Source organism: Camelina sativa, chromosome 19 (genome assembly GCF_000633955.1).
Source record: "Camelina sativa cultivar DH55 chromosome 19, Cs, whole genome shotgun sequence".
Taxonomy (NCBI): domain Eukaryota; kingdom Viridiplantae; phylum Streptophyta; class Magnoliopsida; order Brassicales; family Brassicaceae; genus Camelina; species Camelina sativa.
In genome coordinates, this window is record NC_025703.1 from 13,487,091 (window position 1) to 13,514,654 (window position 27,564).

The 27,564-nt window shown below is 35.1% G+C and overlaps 2 protein-coding genes across 3 annotated transcripts; one reads left to right on the forward strand and one right to left on the reverse strand.

Moving 5' to 3' along the window:
- LOC104766256 (long-chain-alcohol oxidase FAO3-like) lies at positions 985-4,665 on the forward strand. The gene is made up of 3 exons (XM_010490096.1): positions 985-1,299; positions 1,530-1,802; positions 2,773-4,665. The coding sequence occupies exons 1-3, from the start codon at positions 1,081-1,083 to the stop codon at positions 4,531-4,533; spliced, it is 2,253 nt and encodes a 750-aa protein (XP_010488398.1). The 5' UTR covers positions 985-1,080; the 3' UTR covers positions 4,534-4,665.
- Positions 5,393-11,977, reverse strand: LOC104766257 (phosphate transporter PHO1). 2 transcript variants are annotated; one of them, XM_010490098.1, is made up of 15 exons: positions 11,577-11,977; positions 10,395-10,487; positions 9,789-10,008; positions 8,808-9,156; positions 8,664-8,712; positions 8,495-8,566; positions 8,279-8,408; positions 8,037-8,157; positions 7,645-7,894; positions 7,441-7,545; positions 7,316-7,360; positions 7,080-7,232; positions 6,709-6,987; positions 6,503-6,639; positions 5,393-5,669 (listed from the first exon to the last, which is right to left on the reverse strand). In XM_010490098.1, exons 1-15 carry the CDS (start codon positions 11,823-11,825, stop codon positions 5,579-5,581), a joined length of 2,343 nt encoding a protein of 780 aa, XP_010488400.1. In that variant the 5' UTR covers positions 11,826-11,977; the 3' UTR covers positions 5,393-5,578. The 2 variants fall into 2 exon arrangements, with proteins under 2 accessions (XP_010488400.1, XP_010488399.1); XM_010490097.1 differs by having other exon boundaries at positions 8,808-9,165.

Sequence of the window (27,564 nt, forward strand, 5' to 3'; positions counted from 1 at the left end):
GNCGTTATGGGGGCTCTTGCATTTAACTCACAAGTTAGCTATCACAAGTTTCAAATTGTGGTCTCTAGAGCATCGTAGTAGTCAAACAAACAAACAAAAAAAACAAATAAGAGCATCGCACGTGATTTCTATTCACAACTATGCGAACTTTGCTAAACTTTTTTTCTCCTCTTTCGTGCGTTTGTTACTTTTTCAAATCATTAATTAATCATTGATTACCAATCCTTTCGTATAGTTGCCCGTTATTTTCACATGTTGCAATCTAGAAAAACTGAAAGAGACTTCACCCATATATACTAGTGCCTACCAATTGCATACTACTCCCTATATTTTGCAATTGCTTAGTGTATTAACCACTATTTCAGAGACAGTTAAACATGAGGTCCCTTAAAGATAGATACTCTTATCTACATCGTATGACAATTATTGACACCTAATGGAATTTGGCATTTAAGTTAGAAATCGAAAGAAACAACAACGTGGGTTTATATGCATCGTTTCCAAAAAATCCTCGATATTTGGTCCAATTGTTTACTTTATACTCTCTCCGTTTCAAAATATAAGATGTTTTAGAAAAAATTTTTGTTTTATAATATAAGATGTTTTCAAGTTTCTATGCAACTTTTAGATTATTTTAGTATTTTATATTATGCAGTATTGTTTATGATTGGTTGAACTTGTTAAAAGTAAAAACTTTCTTAATCTGCATGTTTTAGTTAAAACATCCTATATTTTGAAATGGTGGGAGAACAATTAAATTGTCAATTATCATCATAACTACTGAAACACTTTTCATATACAGTAAATTTGTCAATTATCATCATTAATTACTATCACAACAAATACGTACATCTGCTTTCGAAACCGACAAATAAAAAAATTATAATCATAAAAAAAGAATGAAACAAGATTTGAGGGTTCTTTTAGCAATTTTGGTTTATTTAACTATTTCTATATATTGCAGACAGCTGTAAGCTTGTGTCCATATGTATCATAACGAAGATTGCGCTTCGAAAACACTTTAAGAACCTTCCAGTTTTGTTCTGTTTTGTTTTGTCAAATTTGAGCGAATTGTGTGATATGGGTAAGCAAAGAATCGCCGGAAAATTTGGTCTCCGGGACATCACGGCGGCAGAGATGGAAACCTTAGCTAGCTTTTGTGAAGCTGTCTTTCCTCCAGTGGCGCCACCACCGCCAGAAGAACTCTCCGGTGCAGGTGATAATAATAACCACCGGAACACCGAGGCTCTCTGGTCGTTTTACTCAACTTCGGGATCACAAACTCCTGTCCTTCGCCAGGTACAACACACTTTCTCTGTTCACCGACTCAATCCTCTGTTTTTTTCAAGTGCTCAAAGTTTTTTTTTTCTTTTTTGGTTTTTTAAAAACATAAATCAAGAACGTGTGACCTAATGATTTGTTTGTGGTTCTCCATAAACCCTAAAATGTCAAAAAAAATATTGAGTTACTAAAAATAGAACCCTAGGTTTTGAGTAAAAAAGTGAAAGACTTGTTATTAATGGATGCAGAGTATTGAGCTGCTCACAAAACGAGCGACGATGGAAGCTTGTCTTGTTACTAGGCTTATATTGTTCTTGCTTGCTACTCGGCTTGGGACCTTACTCATTTGTGGAACCGAGTGTTTGGTCACGAGATGGCCTTTTGTTGAGAAGTTCAGTGAGCTGTCATTGGAGAAGAGGGAAAGAGTAATTCAGAAACAATTCAGAAATTGGATTTTAACTCCTATTAGAGCTGGTTTTGTCTACATCAAAGTTATCTTCCTCTTCTGTTTCTTCTCTCGGGTATGTATCTCAAATCCTCGCTGTTTTTTTGTTACACCAAGTCCAAGACTTTGTCTCAACCACTGAACCACATATATAGTTTTTGTTGTTCAATCCGGATAAACTAGTCCAAAATCTATCCAAGTAATCGGAAACTGAATCTTATGGTTAAGATTTAAATATTTACTATAAATCCAAAGTTTAACAAAAATACAAAATTCAAAAAGTGAAATCAAATAGAGCCAATAGAACTGAAACACGTATCTTCTGTTAAAATTAATGATATGTTTTTAATTAAAAATCATCCAAGTTTAAATCGTTTTAAACTAACACACTCATACTATATAATATGTTTTATTTAGGTTATTATTATTATTCCAAATATCCACAAATTAGAAAAGCTTAAACCTAAAACCGTACCAAACAATTATTAATTTATACGATATTTACTTTAGCGTATGTAACTTACTAACTACTAATTTCACTGTTATTTGGTTACAAAAGTTACTAATTTACTTTACATAAACAATTGGTCCCACAAATATGAAAAAACCTAGATCTCAAGTGTATCAAGCTATTTAAATAGTTTTTTTCTATCAATTTGGTTACTAAAGGCATACAAAACAAAAACAAAAAATGAAAAATCTTATAGCAAAACAGAAAATTCGGATTAAAAGCCTTTAGAGCATCTTAAAAAAATATAAATAATTAAAAAACTGAATTGAGGAAAGAGAAATTGCAGAATCGTTTTTTATTGCAGCAACTTTAGAAACAATGTGAGAAACGGTTCTCCTCTTTTATCTCCTTCCTATTGGTCAATTTCTTTTTATTAATAAAATATTGAACATTTTAACTTAAAAGAAACGGAAATGAGTCATCTATGAGTGGAGATGGTCTTATATTTCAGTATGATTTTACGTAAAAACAGAGCTACTTAAATAAATCTTCAAGAATTTCTTGATTTATATGTTGCTTTTTTTCTTTATTGTAGGTGAGTCCAAAAGGTGAAAACCCGGCATGGGAAGCAATAGGTTACCACGTGAATCTTGACGAAAACAAACCATCTGCAACCTATAAAGCAAGACCTCTTGAGAAAGGTATAGTGGAGACTATGAATGAAACAGAGCAGACTCTCCTCGAATCACTTGCTCGAAAAGGCCTTGAAGCTGACCACGATATGGACCAGGATACCATCAGAATCAAGTGTGACGCTGTGGTGATCGGATCTGGTTCAGGAGGAGGCGTGGCTGCTTCTGTTCTAGCAAAATCTGGTTTGAAAGTGGTCGTTCTTGAAAAAGGAAGCTACTATACGCCGTCGGATTATCGTCCTTACGAAGGTCCTGGCATGGACAAACTATATGAAAATGGAGGGATTCTCCCAACCGTTGATGGGAACCTTATGGTTTTGGCTGGAGCTACGGTAGGCGGTGGATCTGCAGTGAACTGGTCTGCGTGTATCAAAACTCCCAAATCTGTTCTTCAAGAATGGTCAGACGATCAAAAGATACCTTTTTACGGTACTAAAGAATATGTTTCGGCTATGGACGTCGTGTGGAAAAGGATGGGTGTCACGGAGAAATGTGAAATGGAGAGTTTTCAGAATCAGATTTTGAGAAAAGGTTGCGAAAATATTGGGGTTCATGTAGAAAACGTGGCGCGTAACTCCTCAGAAGGTCATTATTGCGGATCTTGCGGGTATGGATGTAAACAAGGAGACAAAAAAGGAAGCGACCAGACCTGGCTTGTTGACGCTGTGAGTCACGGCGCAGTGGTTCTAACGGGATGTAAAGCGGAGAGATTCGTACTCGAAAAGAAGGGTGGTAGTAACGTAGAAGGCAAGCAAATGAAATGTTTGGGAGTGATGGCGAAGTCTTTAAACGGAAACATAGCAAAGAAGCTAAAGATCGAAGCTAAAGTCACGGTTTCGGCAGGGGGTTCTCTTTTAACACCTCCTTTGATGATCTCGAGCGGGTTGAGAAACCGAAACATCGGTAAAAACCTTCACCTACACCCTACTTTAATGTCGTGGGGTTACTTCCCGGAGAAGGAATCTTCTAGTCTCAGTTTCAAGGGCAAGTCCTACGAAGGTGGGATCATAACATCAGTGAGCAAAGTGTTATCAGAAGATTCAGAAGTTAGAGCCATCATAGAGACAGCGTCATTAGGACCAGGTTCATTCTCGGTGCTATTTCCTTGGACTTCAGGGCTTGACATGAAGACGAGAATGGCTAGATACTCAAGAACCGCGAGTCTCATAACGATAGTTAGAGATCGCGGATCAGGGGAAGTGAAAACCGAAGGAAGGATAAGCTACGTCGTGGACAAAACCGATAAAGAAAATATCAAAGCCGGGCTTAGACAGTCGTTGAGGATACTAATTGCAGCTGGAGCAGAGGAAGTGGGAACTCATAGAAGCGACGGGCAGATACTAAAATGCAAAGGTGTTGATGAGAAATCGATCGAAGAGTTCTTGGACTCGGTGAGTTCAGAGGAAGGGCCAAAGGGGATGACTGAGAAATGGAACATTTATTGCTCAGCTCATCAGATGGGAAGCTGTAGGATCGGAGAAAATGAAAAAGAAGGTGCAATAGATGTGAATGGAGAGAGTTGGGAAGCTGAGAAGTTGTTTGTGTGCGATGCAAGTGCGTTGCCTAGTGCTGTTGGTGTTAATCCTATGATCACAGTCATGTCTACGGCTTATTGTATCTCCACACGAATCGCCAAGTCTATGACCACTGGCATATCTCATTAAAGCTAAGTGGTTTCTATATCCTTGCATAAAATTTCGTATTTATCTTAGTTGTAAAGTTATTATTAATCAAAAATCAAATTATGTGTGACGAATATGATAATTGATAGTTAAAGACTCGTCTGAATTATCATATTATGTGTGAGTATGATCACGTTTAGGGGGATTAAATTACAATAAAGCCGGGCAACTAATTATGTTCACCCTAATTAGACTAAGAAATAAACAAGAAGAATTGTAAATAACTTGAGCAGATAGTGACATTCTTTATTAGAAAAAGAAGACTTATTGAAAATAAAACTCAAATCAAAATTTACAGAAATCAATATATAAACTAGGAAGTTAAATTGTGATGTTCGTTTTACACTTTGGAGGGTTAAACAGTTCTAGAATTCATTAGTCCCATTTTTTCATATTTTAAAGGATAAATTGGTTAGGCAATTTCGAGAGTTTCCCAAAGGTTATTCCTCGATATGGTTACATCGATGCAAAATCCGAAATGCTTCCTTTATATCCTTGGAACTTGGTTCAAGACTTAAACCCTCCAAAGTATAGAACCCTTATCTTTGTTTAACCGTCTGAGTCCATGTCACGGAACGGTAATGGTACGGTCTTCACTGCCCTAAACTGGCCAACATTGTTCAAATGTTCATTCTCCACTCTGTAATTACAAAAAAGATTCATATTTAATAAGATCCAAAATCAAGTTTAACCAGGGGCGGACGCAAGGCTAAGAGTGGTGTGGTACGTGTCCCACACTCTTTTTTTTTTTTTCCTTTGTACAATTATGTATTTATGTATTTAATTATCTGTCTAGTTGAATATTTTTGAAATGTAAAGAAAAAAACGTAAAGANAAACAGTTCTAGAATTCATTAGTCCCATTTTTTCATATTTTAAAGGATAAATTGGTTAGGCAATTTCGAGAGTTTCCCAAAGGTTATTCCTCGATATGGTTACATCGATGCAAAATCCGAAATGCTTCCTTTATATCCTTGGAACTTGGTTCAAGACTTAAACCCTCCAAAGTATAGAACCCTTATCTTTGTTTAACCGTCTGAGTCCATGTCACGGAACGGTAATGGTACGGTCTTCACTGCCCTAAACTGGCCAACATTGTTCAAATGTTCATTCTCCACTCTGTAATTACAAAAAAGATTCATATTTAATAAGATCCAAAATCAAGTTTAACCAGGGGCGGACGCAAGGCTAAGAGTGGTGTGGTACGTGTCCCACACTCTTTTTTTTTTTTTCCTTTGTACAATTATGTATTTATGTATTTAATTATCTGTCTAGTTGAATATTTTTGAAATGTAAAGAAAAAAACGTAAAGAAAATTATTTCAATTCAAAATAATTAACAAAAACGACCCATATAACTTTGTTAATAAAAGTCTGCGATTTTTGTTTTTCCTGGTGCAATATAAGTTTCCTACAATTATTTTAGGAAATTACCATAGGAAAATTATATCATAATTAATTTAGTTTTTTTTTCGTCAACTAAAACTTTAATTATGGTAACTTTTTTAGTTGTTTCCTAGTTCTAAATACATCAAAATGTTTATAATAAGTCACTGTTTTGTGATTATTTTATAATGTGACTAGTTAGACAAACTAGTTTCTCTAGTTTAATAAAATGATTTGTTATTCATAAAACTTATAAATGGTGATGTTATTTTATCATTATATAGATAATTCGTTCATATATCAATTTTTAATGTAACCTATTATTAGCAATTTTTAAACAATAGTAATAAAAAATTGGGAGAAAACATTTAATGAAGTAGGAAATGAAATAGCCATGAAAATATAATTATTTTATTTATAGTTTTAAAATTTATTACAGAACTTATTTTTATGTTAACTTAAATATTTTTTCGTTTAAATATGCGGTGTGCCCCATACTAAAAAGTGTTCTGGATCCGCCATTGAGTTTAACACAGTAATCTATAGACATAGGTGAACTTTTTTTACCTGTAAAAGTTCCAGTGGCCTCGACGAATGACTTCAAGGGAGGCCAATAAGAAATCTAGCAAATGAGACTGGACAGGGCTAACCCTGAATCTCATTATTGTCTCGATCCATGCAACTCGCAACACCAAGTTCAACGCCTGAACAACTCAGCATTTAGTAGAAGATCTTAACTTGTGAAGCACGTTATGACTATGTGATAGACTTACAATAGAGAGGTAGTAGAAGTTCTTGTTCCGGAGAACCAAATTGTCCCTTAGCCATGGATTTTTGGATTTAGGGTTTAGAAGACCCCAATCCTTGACGAAGTCCCAGTATAACTGGTAAATGGTGGCCACAACAGAGCTCACAAGCACCATGGTTAACCACAAGGTTGTGCTTTCTCTGGCGTAGGTTATGCGAACTCCGGCTGCAACCATCGCTGACACGTATTTCCCCATGTTTATTAGATGATCACTGTTTGATTCGTCCCACCATCTCCTTATACACTGTAAATTAATGCTCATAGTATGTTAGTTAAGAGGTTTTAAGGGACTTGATTAAAAAAAAACAGAGCGCAAAAAACCCTAAGCAAACTTACTTGCATGGCACGCCAGAAGTAGGGTGAGAAAGAAATTAAGTAAGCAAGTTCTCTGTAGATTCTTCCATTTTTGCAGGTATTGTATTCGTGTGTTTTGAAGCTTTGAGCCATGAAGTAGCACCCAGTTGACTCAAGATGTCTCAGCAATGGAATCTGAATAGAACACGATTAATACTTTAGTTATCGACTAAATTCTATGTCGTAACAATCTATGGATGTTGAATCAGTCAATTTACCTGGCTAGTAAGTTGATCGGCCATGAAGAAATCAACCATCAAAACCTATTCCGTACAAAAAACAATAAAATTATAATCACGTTTCTGCAGATCGCTTGTGTTGAAAGTAACCAAAGTATTGATACCTTGTAGAAAGGTGAGCAAACAATGTTCCGCAAGATGCGAATGAAGCAGAATCTTGTTGGACGATAAAATGTGTCGAAAGGGCAAATCAAGACACAAATGAAGAACTGTCGCATGCACACAAAAAAAAATTAGCGTTTTGAAACTGCGATTGCCGTTAAAACGTTCCATATGACTAATCAAACTTATAAGTAATTAAGATTTACCAAGAGAAGGATGCCAGGGATGGTATCAACTTGGCTGGCCGAGAAACCGGCGGCGCGGAGGATGAGGTGGATGACCATAGCGGCCACGACGGAGGTCATGAATGTGGTTCCCATCAGAAACGCGTCTCGGTAACGCAATGCTGTGTTTGGTGCAAACTCGAAGATGAACGTGTAGTTTATCCTCGTGTTCTTCCACATGAACAGATTGCATCCGTACATGAACATGTGTAGACTCAGCAACGCAAAAACACTGCATTTTGTAAAACAACGAAAATATATACAAAACATCAGAATAAATAACAAAAATTTAATCTGTTCTCTTTGTTTTGAATTGATTACTCATTGGTATTTTTATATTTATGTTGCAAATAATGAATATATTCGTTAATTACCTGAAAACAGGATAGACAGTCTCCATATAAGAGACTTGGGCACCAGAGGTGAAGATTCCAGAAAGATGTGCCAGTATTATGTAAATACTAAACAATGAGATGAAGCAACCCGTAAACAATCCTGCAGAACAAAAACATAATTTTAATTCGTTTAACTTCTTGGTGAATTGTTTTTTTTTTTGTTTTCTTGAAAATAAAAGAAGTAAAGTAGTAGTAGAGTAGAGAAATTAAAAAGTAAGTACCAACAAAGAAAGTGACCATGTGAGAATCTTTAGTCTGGTGGGGTTTCAAGAATTTCATGGCCTTTTTCCTGTCATTGTTGGCGAAGTGCTTTGTGAATACGGACTCCACTTCGTCCATCAGTCTTACCACCTTCGTTTTTTTAATAATTCAATTAGTCTTTCAATACATAGCATTAGACCTCCTTTTATTTAACTAATTATAAGATTAAGTATTACCTTATCAGAGCTGATAAATTGCGATCTCTTTACGACTTTGAGATAAGTTGATGATGCTTGCTGACCAGAAACCTGTTGGTCCATATTTAAAATATTCATCATTAACCACTATAATTATATTTTTTTTCATTGGTTTATCACCGAAAGTAACATCTACAAGCCACTTTACCTTATCAAATTTCTTCATTATTTTTGTAAAAGCTATCATATTCAACGAGCTGCCAAAATAAAAAAGCAAAACCAAGAATTATAAAACATAGAAATCATTACCAAATAAAAATATTATGATATTTGAGTCGGTCAATGAATCTACCTGTAAGTCTTTAACAAGCCAAGACCTCTATAGAGCTCAACAAAGGCACTTCGTATCATCTTCTCGGCGCATTGAATCTTTTTCCGGTTGATGAAATCTCCTCCGCCGCTTCTTGGGTTGTTGACGAGCTCTTCCCACAGGACAGAAGTGGCAGTGGCTATGGATCTTGCACCGCCACCTTCGGCTCCAGCCACGGCGTCGGGGATGTCCACGCGGAGAGACATTTTTGGTTTGCCTCCTTTTGTTTTGCTCCTCGTTGCAGAGTTTATGAAACTCACACCGTTCCTCTCTAGTGCATCTATGATTTCATCTGTTCTTGATGCTTCACTTTGTGTCTCACTTAGTTCTCCTGGAGACCCTAAACATGATATGAATATAAATTCAAAAAATTATATATTTTGTTACTAATAACAAAAGACACAAAATCTCAGAGAAGAAGGAAAAAAAAAAAATATTGTCGACCTTGTCATCTATTGTCGGTCCATTTTTATTTTCTTACAAACATTTTTTTTGTTTGTTAGTAGAACTCGATTTGTGTTCTCATTTTCTTGTCGGCCATTTAATATATATGTTGACATAATAAAATCTCTAAACTCTAAAATTCTCTCTTTCAGATATTTGCAGCTTCGAGTTTTGCATCCACGTGCAATAGATCGTAAGCTTAAAACAAATTGTCATCTTAATAGTAAAATTTCTATTGTGCAAGATAACACAACATACGAATTAATTGAATTGTTAATCGTAAACAGAGTTACTATGTAGAATACAAAATAACCTACTTTTCTTTTTACTAGCCGCACTACGTAAACGGCCTTTAAGACATGCACTTTTGTGGTTTTCTAATGGGTGCAGACCACGTCATATCTCCGATATGTTAATGGTTAGCTTTTTAAAGAGTCTATGTCAACTTGTGGAATTTATTAAACTACCCTCAATCAGACCTAACTTGTATTAAAAGCATTGATAAGAAAGGAGACTGACCTGCTGAGAAATCAGAGTTTCGAGCAGAAGAAGAGAAGGAGCGATGTGATCCAGACAAGTTTCTCTTCTTCCGATCACTTAAGATCTGTTTGAGTTCTGCAAGAATCTCCAACTGTTTCTTCAGAATCTCTCCTCTTCCCAAAAACTCTGTTTCTTTGGCCTTGTGAAACTGATTCACTTTGTTTAGTTCTTCATCTAGTCTTGCGAAAAACACTTTAACCTGAAAGAAACAATAACAAAAGTATCCAAATACTTAGTTCAAACGTTTATGCCTCTAGTGGAAGAGAAAAAGTAGTTTTAATTTGACCATCTTCATTAGGATTTAGGAAGTGGCTGTTGTGTGCAATTTAGGCTAGCAATAAAAACACTACTAGTAAATCTTATTTAATTTTCTGCTTTTCCATAGTAAGAAAAAAACAAATCCGTAGTATTAATACTGATGATGATATACAGTAAATAAAGTCGTCAAAAATAAATGCACCATAATTCAAGTTTTTTAATAGAAAAAAGTGTATTAATATGGCATTATGGCTAGTTATAGAATCAGAATAATAGATCAAATATTTACGCTTAAGCTTTATATGAAAATAATAAATGTAACTATACCTCGTCTTCTTCAGAAAACAGCTGAACAAGTTCAGTTTGGTAAATCTCCTCAACATCATCTCCAGTTTCTGAGCTATTTCGTCTTCTCCTTACCTGATAATTTCATGAAAACAAAAACATGATATTAATTTTAGTTTGATTTTTTTATTTTGTCAACAATTTTCATTTAATTCAACAAACCATGTAAACATCATATTTATTCTTATTTTGATATTTTCTTAGACGTGTCATTGAATTAGAGGTGGTGACTTGTGAGTTTGTTATGTCTTTATATATTTTTTTCCAGTCACGATGGTTTCGTGAGATATCACAATCTTCACAACCGTTTCCGCATCTTTGGCTTTCGTGAGACTATGAAGAAATACAAACCTTATTTTTGGAATTAGCGATATCAAGCTCTAACATGAGAGAAATACAGTCTAATAAGTAAGCATTTGTTTTCTGAAAAATTATAAATATTACAGATTTTAGGGATAGTGAAGTTATAGGATTTTTCTTAAATTAGGAAACCGGTAGGTTACTTAAGGTTAGGTAAGATATAAGGTCTAAATCATATGTATAAATGATTGTTATCCTTACTAAGATTTGTAAATATTATATATTTGATACACACTACAAAAAATTTCCCAACTTGGTCCACAAGACTTAACATATCAAAACTCTACCAAATATGCAATATTTACCTATCTCTATAATAAAAATGTGAAAAGCAAATAAAATAGTTAAAAAAAAATAAAAGAAAAGGCAAATTTCTCATGTAGACAAAGCAGAAATAACGGGTAATTCTGACGCGTAGGCAATTACAAAGACGTAAGCTGACACGAAACTCCATCGAAACAATCATAGGACCAAACAAGATAATAAATAAATCATTACATATTTACATAAACGTTCTCTTTAAATTATATTCCAAAATTTTCAAAGCTAAAATAGTTGAGAGTAAAACACACACAGTTCATCCGACAAACTCAAAACATACGGTCTCACCAATTATAATATTTTAGTCCCTAATGGTATCAATGTTCAAACTGCGGGTAAATGCGTTTAGACTTATAATCTATTTTGGTTAGCAAAGGTTACAAAAAGTTTACACGGAACTTAAAAACTAATCATTCAAACCGACAAAAGAATCAAGCATGTTGTCTTAAGATAAAAATAAAAGTAGCTAACTGATTAAATTACCTGGAGGATCTCTGGTTTTTCTGAGTTGGAAAAAAGTTTATCCGAGAACGTCCGGGCTAATTTGCGAATCGGGTCCAAAAGTGATCGACCAAAATCGGAGTGATGAGCAATGGGGTAATGAGAAGCCGGTTTTGGTTTACGAGAGATTTTGATTTTCTTGATTTGTTTCTTTAGTAAACAATAGTTAACAAAGGCCTCTTTCCACTCTGGTATGAGTTGTGCCTCTAGCTCCTTGGAGAACTTCACCATCTTCTTCGCATATAGTTTCTTCCGTTTTGATTAGATAAATGTTAATAGTGACTTGGGAAGAAATTATAATGTGAGGAAGAAGGAGAAGGAGAGAAAGAGAGAGAGATAGGTGTTTAATGTTAAGAGAGGCATTAAGAGGGAAAGAAGAAAGTTTGTATATATAGAGAGAAAGACGTGTAGAGAAGGTGAATTTTTAGTTTCTATATTTTTTTTTTATGGTCACTAACTATTTAATTTAATGGAAATAAAATATTTTTAACACACATGGTTTGCAGCAACGAGGAGATTTAAATTTTTTTGATGCGATTTGTAAAAGTAAAGTTAATAAAAATGGGAAATGGAAACTTTTGTTTTTTTATATTAAATTTGCTTGGCCATTATGCGAAGCTTAATTACACTCACTTATATATAGATTTGAATATAACGCACTCATTAGTATTGGTGTGAGTAGTGCAACTCGTCACGAATCCCACACAGAAACACACTTCCATTGCATTCATCAAGGACAATATTTTAATTTATCTTGCATACATTCTTTTCCAAAAATAGTAGTACTTTAAATCTATTATACGTATTATACGTATAATTATGATCCATGATGTAATATTACGTGTATTATGAATTTTTTTCTAATAATATGAATCGTGGTACAGTAAACAACTTCTTGATAGCTTTGTTATGCTGATCGAGAGACCAGATTAATATTAAGGCATACTTCCTCCGTTAAGTTATTTTCTAAATTAATATTTCACTACAAAAAAGTACGTTGATTTTGGACGGAATTTCTGACGGAAAAAATCCGTAGAAAATTTCCGACAGTTTTCCAAGAGGTTTTCAACATATTTCCAAGGATATTCTAAGGAAACGACGATTTTTAGAAAACATTCGGAAATTTGTTATTCCGTCAGTAATATCTTAAAAATTTCTGACGAAAACACGGTCGTCGGAATCTCGTCGGAAAATTATCAACACTTCCGATGACTTTCAGAGAGACAGAAGACCGTTGGTAAATTCTAACAGATTTCCAACGGATTACTGAGAACTATGCCATTATATCCGTTGTGATTATATCCGTTACAATTATATCTGTTGCGATATAGCCGTTGTGTTTATATCCATTGAATGTGACCGTTGCAATTTAAAAATCCCTCGGAAATTCGTTGGAAATCTCTAGGAAATTTTGTGTATATATTCACTTGTTTGGTAAACGGAAATATACACAATACCAACAATAATATCTTCTTCAGATCCTTATGATTATTTTCGTTCATGGATGGATAAACCTAGATACAATGAAGAGACGGACAAACTTACAGAAGAGTTTAAGGAAGGTCTTAGACAATTCATGTTATTCGCGTCAAACCAGAGCATAACGCGAGAAACAGGTACTATGTCTTGGCCTTGTCCAAAATGTCGGAATTATAAAAATCTGAAGGTATCATTAGTAAAGAAGCATTTGTTTAGGGATGGATTTATGCCGGGTTATAAGATATGGTTTTCGCATGGAGAAATTGAATCAATGGTAGATTATGGGAGTACTAGTCAACATTATCTTCCGGATAGTGTAGAAGAACCATCGATAGAAGTAGATGTAGGTACATTTCAGATGGTGAACGATGCATTTAGGGAAAATGCGCCCTCATTAATTCAGGATGGAGATAGAGTAGAACAACCGAATTTAGAAGCCCGAACATTATTTGATATGTTAGATGCGGCAAATATGTCATTGTATGATGGTTGTAAGAAGGGTCATTCACCATTATCAGCTGCAACTAGGTTGATGGACATAAAGACGGATTGGAATTTATCGGAGGGTTGTGTGGATGCGATTACTGATTTTGTGAAAGAAATTTTGCTAGAGAATAATCTTTCACTAGCTTCGTACTATGAGGTGCAGAAACTCGTAGTTGGACTTAGTTTGCCATATCAGGTGATAGATGTGTGCAATGATAATTGTATGATTTATTGGAGAGAAGACAAAGGCCACACTTCATATCGTTTTTGTCGTAAACCTCGGTATCAGGACACAAGTGGAAGAGTTCCCATACCATATAAAAGAATGTTGTATTTACCGTTAGCAGAGAGGTTGAAAAGATTGTATCAGTCATAGCGTACAACAGGAGCAATGAGATGGCATGCAGAACATACATCAAACAGTGTAATTGCGCACCCATCAGTCGGTCTAAATCCTGATGTTTGGAAAGGGTTTATCAGCTATTGGAGTATGGATGAGACGCAGGCTGTTTCATCACAAAATTCGATTAATCGTAAGAGCAGACGTGGTGGAAAGGGACCATGATGAGGACATAAGCTCAAGTATCACCAAAGCTGTTAGAGTTCCAACTATGTATCAACCGCCTAGGACAAGATCTGGTACAAAGACAATGCGGGAAGAATTCAACAAAGCTGTGGAGAGTTTAATCAACTATAAGGACTTGGAAAGCACCATCAACCAGTTCAACAACCTCACCCTTGGCGATAAGAATCACCAACAAGAAGATGTCAAGGATAGTCCAATTAACGTCATGAAACCCGACTTAAGTGTCGGCCCAAACTTTTACGAACCAACAAGTGAAAGGCCTCTCCTTAAGATAAACCAAGCCCAAGTTCTTTTTGTCATCACTCCAAACGACAACACTTAAAGAGACATGAGTTAAAAGCTTCCAAGGCCAAAAATTTCCTCCCCAAGCCAAGGTAAGCGTTTCAATATTTTCTAATAAATGAGAAGTTTCCTTTTCTTTTGCAGGTTGGTTCGAAAATAGTTTAGATTCCTTTTGTAGTTTATTTTGTGAATTATTTGTTGCCTTTCTTCTCTTTTCAAAGACCTAGAAGGTCAAGGCTGTCGACATATTAATAAGGTCTCTGTTTTACTAGTACCAAAGAAAGATGGGACATGGAGAATGTGTGTCGACTGTTGCGCCATCAACAACATTACCATCAAATACCGTCATCCTATTCCCCGACTCGACGATATGCTCGACGAGCTAAGCGGAGCTACAATCTTTTCAAAGGTGGATTTAAAGAGTGGGTACCATCAAGTCCAGATGAAAGAGGAGGATGAGTGGAAAACCGCCTTCAAAACCAAAAAAGGCCTTTACGAGTGGTTAGTTATGCCTTTCGTCCTTACAAACGCTCCAAGCACGTTCATGCGACTCATGAACCATGTCTTACGGGCATACATTAGTAAGTTTGTTGTGGTATATTTTGATGATATTTTAATTTACAGCAAATGTTTTTCTAATCATGTGAGGCACCTTGAGCAAGCCTTAGAGACTCTTCGAAAAGAAGGTTTTTTTGCCAACTTCAAGAAGTGTACCTTCTGCACTAATGAATTAATCTTTTTAGGTTTTGTTGTAAGTTTGCAGGGATTACAGGTGGACCAAGAAAAAATACGAGCAATTCAAGAATGGCCAACACCAACTACCATTGGCCACATTAGGAGCTTTCACGGCTTAGCTAGCCACATTATAGACGTTTTGTCAAAGATTTTAGCACTATTGCCGCCCCTCTAACTGCCGTCATCAAAAAGAATGTGACCTTCTCATGGGGACACACTCAACAAGAAGCTTTCACTAAGCTTAAACACAGCCTCACCAACGCCCCGATATTAGTACTTCCCAATTTTGATAACACTTTTGAAGTTGAATGTGATGCTTCAGGTTTCGGGATTGGAGCATTTTTGACTCAACAAGGAAAGCCCATTGCCTACTTTAGTGAGAAGTTGAGTGGCGCCACATTAAATTATCCTACCTACGATAAAGAACTATATGCGTTAGTTCGATCATTGGAAACATGGCAGCACTATCTTCTGGCCAAAGAATTTGTTATACACACGGATCATGAGACGCTAAAGCACCTTAGGGGCCAAACGACTCTCAAACGACGACATGCGCGGTGGTTGGAGTTTATAGAAACATTTCCATACATCATCAAATACAAAAAGAGGAAGGACAACATAGTCGCAGATGCACTTTCACGTCGTTATACTCTCATCTCCACTATGGAAGCCAAATTCATGGGGTTTGAACACTTGAAGGAGCAGTACGAAGGAGACCCAAACTTCGGATCCATATACCAAAATTGTGCTACCACTGCAACAGGTCCATTCTATCAACATGATGGGTTTCTTTTCAGGTATAAGCGCTTATGCATCCCGCAAGGCTCGATGAGAGAGCTGCTAATCCGAGAGTCACATGAAGGAGGATTAATGGGTCATTTCGGAGTGGATAAGACATTAAATGTTCTTGTTGAACATTTCTTTTGGCCTCACCTCAAACGATACGTGGAGAAATTCTGTGCCCGATGTGTCACTTGCATCAAAACAAAATCCAAGTCACATCCTTATGGTCTCTATCTGCCGTTACTTATACCTAACATGCTTTGGGTCGATATTTCTATGGATTTCGTGTTAGGGTTACCAATGGTTAGACACAAGGACTCCATATTTGTTGTGGTGGATCGCTTCTCGAAAATGGCGCATTTTATACCATGTGCAAAAACAAATGATGCAACACAAATCGCTGACATGTTTTTCAAGGAAGTGATCCGCTTACATGGGATACCACAAACAATAGTATCTGATCGTGATACCAAGTTCCTCGAGCATTTTTGGAGAACACTTTGGAGGAAGTTAGGAACTAAGTTACTCTTCTCCACCACATGCCACCCCCAAACGGATGGGCAAACCGAAGTAGTCAACCGCACACTCTCAGCTCTTTTAAGAGCTACAGTCGGTAAAAATTTCAAGAATTGGCTAGATTGTATTCCTTATATTGAATTTGCTTACAATCGTAATTACCATTCAGCCACTAAACTTTCACCTTTTGAGATTGTGTATGGGTTTAAGCCTACCACGCCACTAGATCTTTCACCATTTCCATCGGCGGACCAGACCAGCCAAGATGGGGAGAGTAAAGTTGAAGCAATAAAGAAGATTCACCAAACGGTGAAAGAAAACCTTGATAAGAAGACCGACAAGATAAAACAACGAGTAGACAAAGGACGAAAGGAGATGATTTTTGAGCCCGGTGATTGGGTTTGGCTACACATGCGACCCGAACTGTTTTCAAACCAACGAAAGTCCAAGCTATCACCACGTGGAGATGGTCCATTCAAAGTCCTGGAACGCATCAACAATAATGCCTATCGCCTCGAGCTTCCAGGTGAGTTAAAAATCTCAACTAGCTTCAATGTAGCTGACTTGGCTCCATTTCTTGAAGGTGAACCGGTTCTGAGGACAAAACCTTCTCAAGAGGGTGAGAATGATGAGGACATAAGCTCAAGTATCACCAAAGCTGTTAGAGTTCCAAATATGTATCAACCGCCTAGGACAAGATCCGGTACAAAGACAATGCGGGAAGAATTCAACAAAGCTGTGGAACGTTTAATCAACTATAAGGACTTGGAAAGCACCATCGACCAGTTCAACAACCTCACCCTTGGCGATAAGAAGCACCAACAAGAAGATGTCAAGGATAGTCCAATTAACGTCATGAAACCCGACTTAAGTGTCGACCCAAACTTTTACGAACCAACAAGTGAAAGGCCTCTCCTTAAGATCAACCAAGCCCAAGTTCTTTTTGTCTTCACTCCAAACGACAACACTTAAAGAGACATGAGTTAGAAGCTTCCAAGGCCAAAAACTTCCTCCCCAAGCCAAGGTAAGCGTTTCAATATTTTCTAATAAATGAGAAATTTCCTTTTCTTTTCCAGGTTGGTTCGAAAATAGTTTAGATTCCTTTTGTAGTTTATTTTGTGAATTATTTGTTGCCTTTCTTCTCTTTTCAAAGACCCTAGAAGATCAAGGCTGTCGACATATTAATAAGGTCCATTGCAGCTCTTGTAGTTCACGTTTTTGCTTATTATCAATAAAGAGAGAACTTTTCTTTTAAGTGTTTTACGAGTTCACTGATCTTGAGCAGGTTCCCCTTGATTCGTGAGTTCTTCGACTTATCACAATCTCACTCATCGATTGTGTGGCGTACATCGATCCATTCCATTCCTTAGCCGACCCAAAGAGATCCGTGTGGTCATTTGTTTCGGCACCGTCAACTCCGGTTACGAGATCGACGTAGAAAGCACCGTGTGGTCATCTACCTAGATCCGATTGTTCCTTGATCTTATATCAGACCAGCAACCCACAATGGAGGTTCTATAACCTTTAAAAAACATGAGAGAAAAATGGTAAGTTTTCTAATATAATCACTTTTACTTTTTAAAAATTTATAAGTTGTTTAGATTTAATATGTTATGTTTTTCTTTAAATGTAGACAATAGAGGTCGGAGGGGTTGCACCTGATCGGTTAGATGTTATGGAAGCCACCCACACAAGCAAGAAAACTGGACAAATTCAAGATATGGTTATCGCAGAACGGACTGAGAAGATTAAGCTCCGAAAAAGATGGAACGACTTACACAACTCTCTGAAGATGGCTCATCATCCACAGTTGGTATACCTCGTCAGGAAATCAACCAAATGTGTCTTGAGGTATATTTGAATATATTGTTTTGTCTTTTTATTTATTTCTAATTATTAATTAATTATTTTTTTGTTACTTAGAAAATTTCTTTAACCAAGGGTCGGAGACCCGGTTTAGGAAATTTTGTGTCACGAGATGGGAATGTCTCTTTGGTTTTTCCTCGGGACAATGAACTTGTTCAACAAGTTCAAGATCTTAACCGGATCGTACAAGAAAAAGACGCGACTGTCGAGTAACTGAAGCAAGAAAATCTCAAGATTAAGGAACAATTTATCCAGACCCAAACAACACTCTCCCAACTTCAAAGTGTCATTTCCTCCCAATTTCCTGGACAATTCCCTCCTCCTAATCCTAAATAATTTGTTTTTTTTATAACTATTTTAGTTTTATGAAAATTGTTATTTAGGTGGATAATTTTGTATTGGGATGTATATATTTTGTATTAGGATATTTATATATTTATTTTTAGCTTTTTGATATAGATATTGCTATTATTTTATTTATTATTGAGAATTTCTATTTTTATTTATATTTTCGTAATTTATATATAAGATCCCTCGGAAAGATCTCGGAAACTCTGACGTCGTCAGAAAGACCTCGGAAACTATATCCCTCGGAAATCTCTCGGAAATCATGTCTCTTGGAAATCCCTTGAAAAATTGAAGCCCTTGGAATTCTCTCGAAAGGCTTTTGTCCTTGGAATTTTGTCGAAAATCTGCTTTATTGGAAAACCGTCGAAAATCTGGACTCTCAGAAATTCGTCGAAAATATTTGTCCTTGGAATTCCGTTGGAAGCTAAGTACCCTTGAAAATTCCTCGGTAGTTTGACGTCCTTGGAAATCCCTTAGAAATAATTAACCCTTGGAAATCCGTCGGAAATTTTCGATAGATTTTAGACGAGTTCTAATTTTCGACAAGTGATTTCCGAGTACTTTTTATTTTTGGTAATTCGTCAGAAAAAGCTGTTTCCATGGGTTTACCGACGATTTTGTCCCTCGAAAATTGACTGTTTTCTTGTAGTGATTTATATTTCGTAAAGTTTCTTTTGTTATTAATTCAACATTTTTGTTCTAAAATTTTGTTTAATAATAGAAAAGACAACATATATAAGATTACAAAATTTATGTTTTGTATTAATTCGTATGCAAAAAATTAAACATATCACTTAGAGGATGGTACACTTTTATCACTATCGAAACTTACATAGTAGCAACTACAGTATATATGTTTCAAGAGTAATACTATAAGTTTCGATTAATTAAATAACTGTTAATAAATATTCTGTGTACATTCAATCCCAAAATCTAAACCATAAAGAAGTTTCGCTTATTTAAACGTAAATTTTAGCACTTTGGTCTGTGTTTCAATATTGAATAATTTTTCACATTTACTAAAAAAAATTATCTTCACTTTTTATCAAATATTCTTTAAGTTTTTAAACACAAAAGCAACACACAAATGGATTAAATACCAAAAGTTTATGTTTGTATTGGCTGTTGTATTTTATTTTTCTTATATTGATTAAAATACTAAAAGTTGTGGATTTCTTTGTACCTAAACATTATTAGAACACAGAAAAATATATGCAAACAGAAAAACAAACAGAAAAATAAAAACATCGACACCAAAAAAACTATCGAGACCATAGTCATCATCAGATGTATCAAACTGGTGACTGATTTTTATTTTTTCAAATGTTAAGCAAAGCATCTTTGTTTCCCAATAATTATCTACGTTAAACATAATGCTGAGAATTTCATGAGCATTCTGAATTTCTGATGCATATGGAATTTTGAAGACAAGAGTAATTTTGGAGTCGGAAATAAGAAGGGTACGGTCATGGACCTACGAGTTAATTAAGAAGAATTAACTGGTAAAGTTGGTTAAACATGATTTTGTAAACAACCACGTCAAAAGAGGAAAAAGTTTAGTGCAAAGGACATCTTGGAAAAAGAAAAGGAAGTTTACTTGGACATAAAATTTATCAAAATTTTAGAAGAAGAAAAAAATGAAAATGAAAAAAAAGTTAAAAAGAATTAGGGAAACCAAAACAAAGATGTTTAGGAAAATATCCTAACTTATCATGTGTACTTCTTTTTTTTTTAATAGAAAACCACAAAAGTCTTGTTAGTTTTTGAATATCATGCATGGATAAACTATGTGAGTAATGAGAAGCATATGCGGCGTTTTCGAAGATTTATCTTTATATGAACTGTGGTTCTTTTTCGGTGTTAGACTATAGTCCCTCAAACTTTTTTGGTACTATATATTGTTGTAATCTAGTTAATATTGATTGAGTTTAGTTCATGGATGGCCAGCTCTTAAAAGCCCATTTAACAGAACAGTACGTATAGAACAGTAGATTAAGAGGGTTGTGACTGGTTTATTTGTTTGCCGCAAATGGTGCATTTGAAAGCTAACTCTAGTTGGTTTGTTTCTAAACGTAATACTAAAGATGCAAGTTGAAAAAAACCCAGTTTGAAAGTTTGCATTCTTTTTCTCTACACTTAGTAAACTTTATCTAATTTTCAAAATCAAAACACAAGTAGTAAAATTTTAAATCAACTGGTATATTTTTTAATCAACTGGTATATAGCGAGATGTAGAAAAATTGCTAGTTTCGTAAGTAATTTATGAGAATGAAACTATAACTAATGTGAAATGTCATAATAAAGCTAAACGTATTCAACCACAAAAATTCATCATTAGGTGATCCTATGAAAGTTGAAACCATCATAATAAGTTGAGTGGATTAATAAATATAAGTACTAAGACACATTACTATTAGCATACTCCGATTTAAATGAGAACAAAAAGGTTATAATTACAAGAAAAGATTACAAAAGAAATTAATGATGGCCTTTGGAGTTTCGCTTAGGATGGCAATTGTTTCCGATCATGCGTACATCACCACTTTAGTGCTAATGGCAAATATAAATTACGAAAAAAAAGAGAGTTTCTTTTGTTTTCTTTTCCCAAAAACACACGGCATCTTGCTTTGTGTATGGTATCAACTGAAGAGAATATTCCATAGATGGCATCAAATGACCTTGACCCTTTGAATCCAAAACCCCAATGTTAATGAAAATGTTTATAACATCAAGCAATTAGATGCCCTCCTATTCATTTGTGATAGTCGAGAATTTTGGATCAGTTTTGTATGGTATCACATGTTTTGTTTTTCCCGCTTATTTTCGTCACACAAATCATATTAAATTTGCTTTTCAAATTATTTGGTAGTACATTTTAGTTATACAAATTGTGAAATGAATTATTGTAATTCATTCAACATCCACCATTTCACTGTATAATGTTTGGGTTATTATACGATGGTCCGTTTACAAAATGCAATGTTCTTACTACAAACCAAGATTGTAATCTTGAGGATGTGATCCATCCTACACTACTTTATTATCCCATCATTTGTGTTCGGTTTTGATACCACTTCGTAAGGTTTTTGATCAATTCTATATCTATTTTCTCACATCTTCCACCCCACTATCAACTCATAAGTCTTATCCTCTTCTAATTTCTGAAAAGTAAAATTAAAGAATTGTTTTTTAGTTATGTCGATCAAATATATACTTTGTTTTCTTTCTTTAATAGTACCATATTGGCAGTCTTTTTCTAATAATATACACTAAATCTTGTTTTTAAGTGTATAAACCCGCAAAAAAATATCTAGTAATGGCTCCAACCATAAAAACATTGGTGACGAAGAAATAGCGACTAGCGCCAAACCACAGGTTACATTGATTTCTTGAAATAGCGGTATGAGTTGATAACTCATTTTATAAGTGGTTGAACATTAATTTATTTCTATAATAAAACTGATTGTTGGGAGATAATAATGTAAAGTATTGTGACAATTATGAAATGATATTATTCCCACTATGGATACTCATATTCATATGACTCGAACATAATTTTAATAGAACAATTATATCTTTGTACATATTTTCGCTTTTGATATATGAATGAGATGATATATTCATAATCTGAACTATATATATAGCGTCACAGGCGCATAAATTCTACTCTCATTATTGCATATCCAAGTAGTGTAAATTGGTTGCTCATCTTCCATGAGCCACAGCTTGCCCAATTTCTACGGTTTCCCATCATTAACAAGTAAAGGGAACTAGAAATATAACGATGATAAAAGTATATACATTATATATACGGATAAATTTAAAATATTTTTTTTATAAGTCCATATATATGTCCAAACCAAGTATATATATCTTATAATGCTGTGATTTATTTCTACGTTTTCGGCAACTAGCAATTTAACTAGGAGTGTCAATCCGGCTGGCTCGACCTGGCCCGGTCCAAAATCCGTAAAACCCGCATATATTTAAGTTTGATCCGATTTGGACCGAAATATTTTCGAGTCTATATTTCAAAGTTCGAGTCCGGCCCTAACATGGCTACAAAGATTTTCGGGCTTATCTTACAGATGAATAATTCAAACTTATGAGATTTAAAAAGCAGCGTTTAAAAATGCAATGTAAAACAAATTTATTAAAATTTTAATAACTCATCTATATTCACTACAACCAACTTAATTTTAAGGAAAAAGTTTAGAACTAAATAAAATTTGATACTTAAACCAAATAAAAATATATATAATTCATATAAAATATCATAGATAACAATTTTAAAAGTATTATGCAAGATTATTATAAGTGAATATGAAAACTAGGATTAGAGTTTTAAACTTATTGACAATAAATCATTAATCAAATATTGCAATCAAATAAAAATGTTAACAAAAAGTACAAATATATTTGTTAAAAGGCTTTTCAGACTGGTCCGAGCCCGGTCGGGCTAAACCCGAAAAACCCTATAAACCAAACGGCATGAATCCGAAATGTCCGATTTTTTCTGGACATATATATTTAAACCGAGTCCAGTTTTTCAGGGCCGGACCGAGCCAGCCCGCAGACTTTGAACCTAATTAACATGCCTAAGTTTAACCATTACATCAACTGATGATCAAACTATATGATTTAATTTGTTTAGCTAATAATTTATTAGTGTGTGGGAATTTATTTCCATTCTTCTGAGCACTAATATTTCAACAATTTTGAAGAACTTAATTAACAACAAAAAATAAAAACATGTGTAAACTTAAAAAATTTTTTATTTAAGGTGGTCCTAGTAATACAAACAACGACATTTTTGTCACTAAAATTACTATTATGCATAATACTCAAATTCATGCTCACATACCAAATGCATGGAAAGTTGTGAAAATAAACCATCACTAACATAGGCTGTACATGTTTACAGTTTTTAGAGTGGTTTTTTTTTTTCTTTAAACTTTTGCTGTAGATTTTAGTTCTCTCAAAAACTGAATGCTAATTTGTTTAGTTTCTGGTTTTAATTATATATTATTGTTTTTGTTGTTTATAAGATAAGTTTTCATTTTTATGTATTTTAAATTACAAAAAATTTCTGTAAATGCGGATGAGGCAATAATAAAGTGCAGAAAATAAAGAACACAAGAACTTTGTTAACGAGGTTCGGTTTTTCCTACTCTCCGGGACCACGTCCATATTTCGATTCCACTAGAACAAGAAAGCAAATACAACCTATTCGCAAACGCGTAAATTAAGCACAACCCTCTTAATTCACCGCTCCGTTCTATAACATGAAATCTTAAGGATAATTCTCTATCCTTAACTAGACTAACATCAAGCCTAGATTTAAACTAAGATAACCTAACCTTGGGCTAAACTCCCCCGGAGCCTAGACTTCAGATCTTCAACTCTTTTGAGCAACCTTCACGCACACGCACACCGACGAACAAAGAAGCTTGAACAACCCAAGCACCAAACCGCGAAACTAAGCCGCACACAAACAGAAAGCTCTCTAGGGTTCTAACCTTTATGCCTCAGCTCTCTTACCTCTCTAGAACGTGCCCAACACCTCCTTATATACCCTGACCTCCTAATCACAATAGGAGAAGATTTCCAAATTCCATAAGAAAAATACTTTTTCCTTTTCGCTATTTTCCTTTTCCTTGTAAAACTCCAATTTAATTAACCAAAGAAATATTAGTTTTTCTCTTCAATTTATCCTCAAATCTTCCTTCAATATTGCCTTCTCAAACCTTCTAGAAACTTTTCACGCACATAAAACAAAAACAATCCTGTATCACGTCTTGAATCACACAGACACTACTTCAACCATCAAATACATCTTCATTCTCTCCCTTTTTGACTATGCTTGTGAACTCATCAGTTCAAACTCCTAAAAACCATCACCAAACACTTCTTCATTCTCCGCCTGAATGAGTCACAACATGGTCAAAACTAACTCGAAAATTCTCTCCGCTTTGCAATACGCGGTTGATAGCCTAGTACACCACCTCCATAAAACTCATCTTTTCTAACCCAAGTCTTGTTGCGCCTTAGACCTCCATAGTTAACCACTTGAATGAACCTGAAACAGTTCCTCTTAATATGTCCTTGAACTCCACAATGATTACATATAGGATCTTGAAACCTTACATCATAAGCATTCACCATTCGACTTCTCTCTCTCAACAATCTGAAACATCTTGGCCTAATATGCCCAACAACACCACAATGATGACAAACAGGTCGAAAAACTTGTCTAGGTGCATTCTGAAATTCAGAGATTATTTTACCATGCTCTTTCACAAATACAGTCTCTGAAGCACTCTTTGAAGCAGTCTTTGAAGCAGTCTCTGGCATAGTTCCTGATGCAGGCGTGATTTTTTCACTCGAAACAAACACCATATCTGATTTTGAAACTTTTCCTTCATATCCAAGGCCACACTTATCAGTCTTGCCAATACTCAGAATGTGATCTAACTTCTTTGTACCATTATTAAGCATTCTCAAATTCTTTTGAGTTTCTTCAAGCTGCACTTTAACTTGTAATGCTTCTTCTCCCTTCTCTGTTGCATGTTTCTCTGATTCAACGTCTTTAGCCTCTAACTCGAGCTTCTCCTTAATCAAAACTGAATTTTCTTCAACTATCTTAAGCCAATGTGCATACAACTTCTCATAGTTCTTACCAAGTTCTTCATAACTCATATCCTCTGCATCACTATCACTATCAGATTCATGTTCAGATGCAGGTGCAGGTTTTGTTGCAGATTCAGAAGCAGATGCAGACGCTGATTCAGAACTATCTTCAAAAGTTGTAAATACCACAAAATTCTTTAGTTCTTCTTCTCCATCCGAATCAGTTTCAGAATCACTAGTGACAACATTCATAGCCTTCTTCTTATGCTTTTGTAGATTGGCACAATCAGATCGTACATGACCATATACTTTGCATTCAAAACACTGAACATTCTTTGATGAAGTCCTCATCTCTTCACCCATTCTACTTTTCTTCTCTTCACCTTTACGCTTCAGAAATTTAGCAAATTGTCTTGATAACATAGTCATTGAATCTTCACAAGATGATACCTTAAGAGCAACTCCAATATCAACTTCCTTCTTTATTGCTTCCTTAATTTCATCATCTTTCTTCTTAACTCCTTCAGCTTCATATGCTTTGCTTAATTCAAAAACTTTAAGAATTCCAACAAACTCATCAAAAGCCATATCATCTAAATTATGAGCTTCTTCAACTGCAGATATTTTTGACTCAAATTTTACGGGCAATGACCACTTCAGCTTCTTCACAAGCTTTTTGTCTTTGTACTGTTTTCCAAGAGCAAAAGCCTCATAAGATATATTACATAACTTAGCACTGAACTCAGCCACAGTTTCTTTTTCTTCCATCCTTAGATTCTCAAATTGTGATGCCAACATATCCAACTTTGTTCTCTTAACACTTGAAGTACCCTCAAACATATTCTCCAATGACTTCCATGCTTTCTGAGCTGATATACATTGAGAAATCAACTTGAAGTGGCTTGAATCAATAGCATTGTAAATCGCAGTCTTGGCTGTAGAATTGAAACTTGATAGCTTTTTCTCTACAGTAGTCCACTTATCTCTTGGCTTAAGACACTCAACTCCTTTCTCATCCACGAATTTAGGAGGCTCCCAACCAAGCTCAATCAAATTCCAACAATCTTCATAAAGGTTACTAATAAACGCTTGCATACGAACCTTCCAATATCCATAATTTGTTGAATCAAGCAACGGTGGTCTTGACATAGATGTGCCTTCTCTGTATGAATTCATCACAACTTATTCAAAGCTCTGCCTTACTTCCTGAACTACCCTCACCCTTAATCTACCCGAAACTAGACTAAATCTCTATCGAGAACCCGCTCTGATACCACTTGTAAATGCGGATGAGGCAATAATAAATTGCTAAAAATAAAGAATACAAGAACTTTGTTAACGAGGTTCGGTTTTTCCTACTCCCCGGGACCACGTCCAGATTTCGATTCCACTAGAACAAGAAAGCAAATACAACCTATTCGCAAACGCGTAAATTAAGCACAATCCTCTTAATTCACCGCTCTGTTCTATAACATGAAATCTTAAGAATAATTCTCTACCCTTAACTAGACTAACACCAAGCCTAAATTTAAACCAAGATAACTTAACCTTAGGCTAAACTCCCCCTGAGCCTAGACTTCAGATCTTCAACTCTTTTGAGCAACCTTCACGCACACGTCACACCGACGAACAAAGAAGCTTGAACAGCCCAAGCACCAAACCGCGAAACTAAGCCGCACACAAACAGAAAGCTCTCTAGGGTTCTAACCTTTATGCCTCAGCTCTCTTACCTCTCTAGGACGTGCCCAACACCTCCTTATATAACCATCAGAACCTCCTAATCACAATAGGAGAAGATTTCCAAATTCCATAAAAAAAATATTTTTTTTTTTGTTATTTTCCTTTTTCTTGTAAAACTCCAATTTAATAACCAAAGAAATAGTAGCTTTCCTCTTTAATTTATCCTCAAATCTTCCTTCAATATTGTCTTCTCAAACATTATAGAAACTTCTCACCTACATAAAACAACAACAATCATTTATCACGTCTTGAATCACACACGTCTTGAATTACACAGACACTACTCAACCATCCAATAAATCTTCAATTTCATCTCAAATTTCACTAATAAATCTTTTTTAATAAATATTATAAATCTCACATAAATTTTATAAGTAATTCCAAAGAAATATGATAGATATGAGAAAGTCTGTGCTCATCACTATGTCTCTTCTTTCAAACATATCATAGAGTAAGCATAGTTATGAGTTGTTGCTTTCCGTCTCAATTAAAGTTTTTTTTTTTTTTTTTTTTTTTTTT

What these genes read in the sequence shown, in the direction of transcription:
- LOC104766257 (XM_010490097.1), bottom strand. Translation starts at nt 11,825, where the DNA reads ATGGTGAAGTTCTCCAAGGAGCTAGAGGCACAACTCATACCAGAGTGG. An exon ending in AAACTCTGATTTCTCAGCAG is followed by an intron (nt 9,166 to 9,788) that starts GTCAGTCTCCTT and finishes TATCATGTTTAG; the next exon opens with GGTCTCCAGGAGAACTAAGT. An exon ending in TTTGCTCACCTTTCTACAAG is followed by an intron (nt 7,361 to 7,440) that starts GTATCAATACTT and finishes TGTACGGAATAG; the next exon opens with GTTTTGATGGTTGATTTCTT.
- LOC104766256 (XM_010490096.1), top strand. Translation starts at nt 1,081, where the DNA reads ATGGGTAAGCAAAGAATCGCCGGAAAATTTGGTCTCCGGGACATCACG. An exon ending in AAACTCCTGTCCTTCGCCAG is followed by an intron (nt 1,300 to 1,529) that starts GTACAACACACT and finishes TAATGGATGCAG; the next exon opens with AGTATTGAGCTGCTCACAAA. An exon ending in TCTTCTGTTTCTTCTCTCGG is followed by an intron (nt 1,803 to 2,772) that starts GTATGTATCTCA and finishes TCTTTATTGTAG; the next exon opens with GTGAGTCCAAAAGGTGAAAA.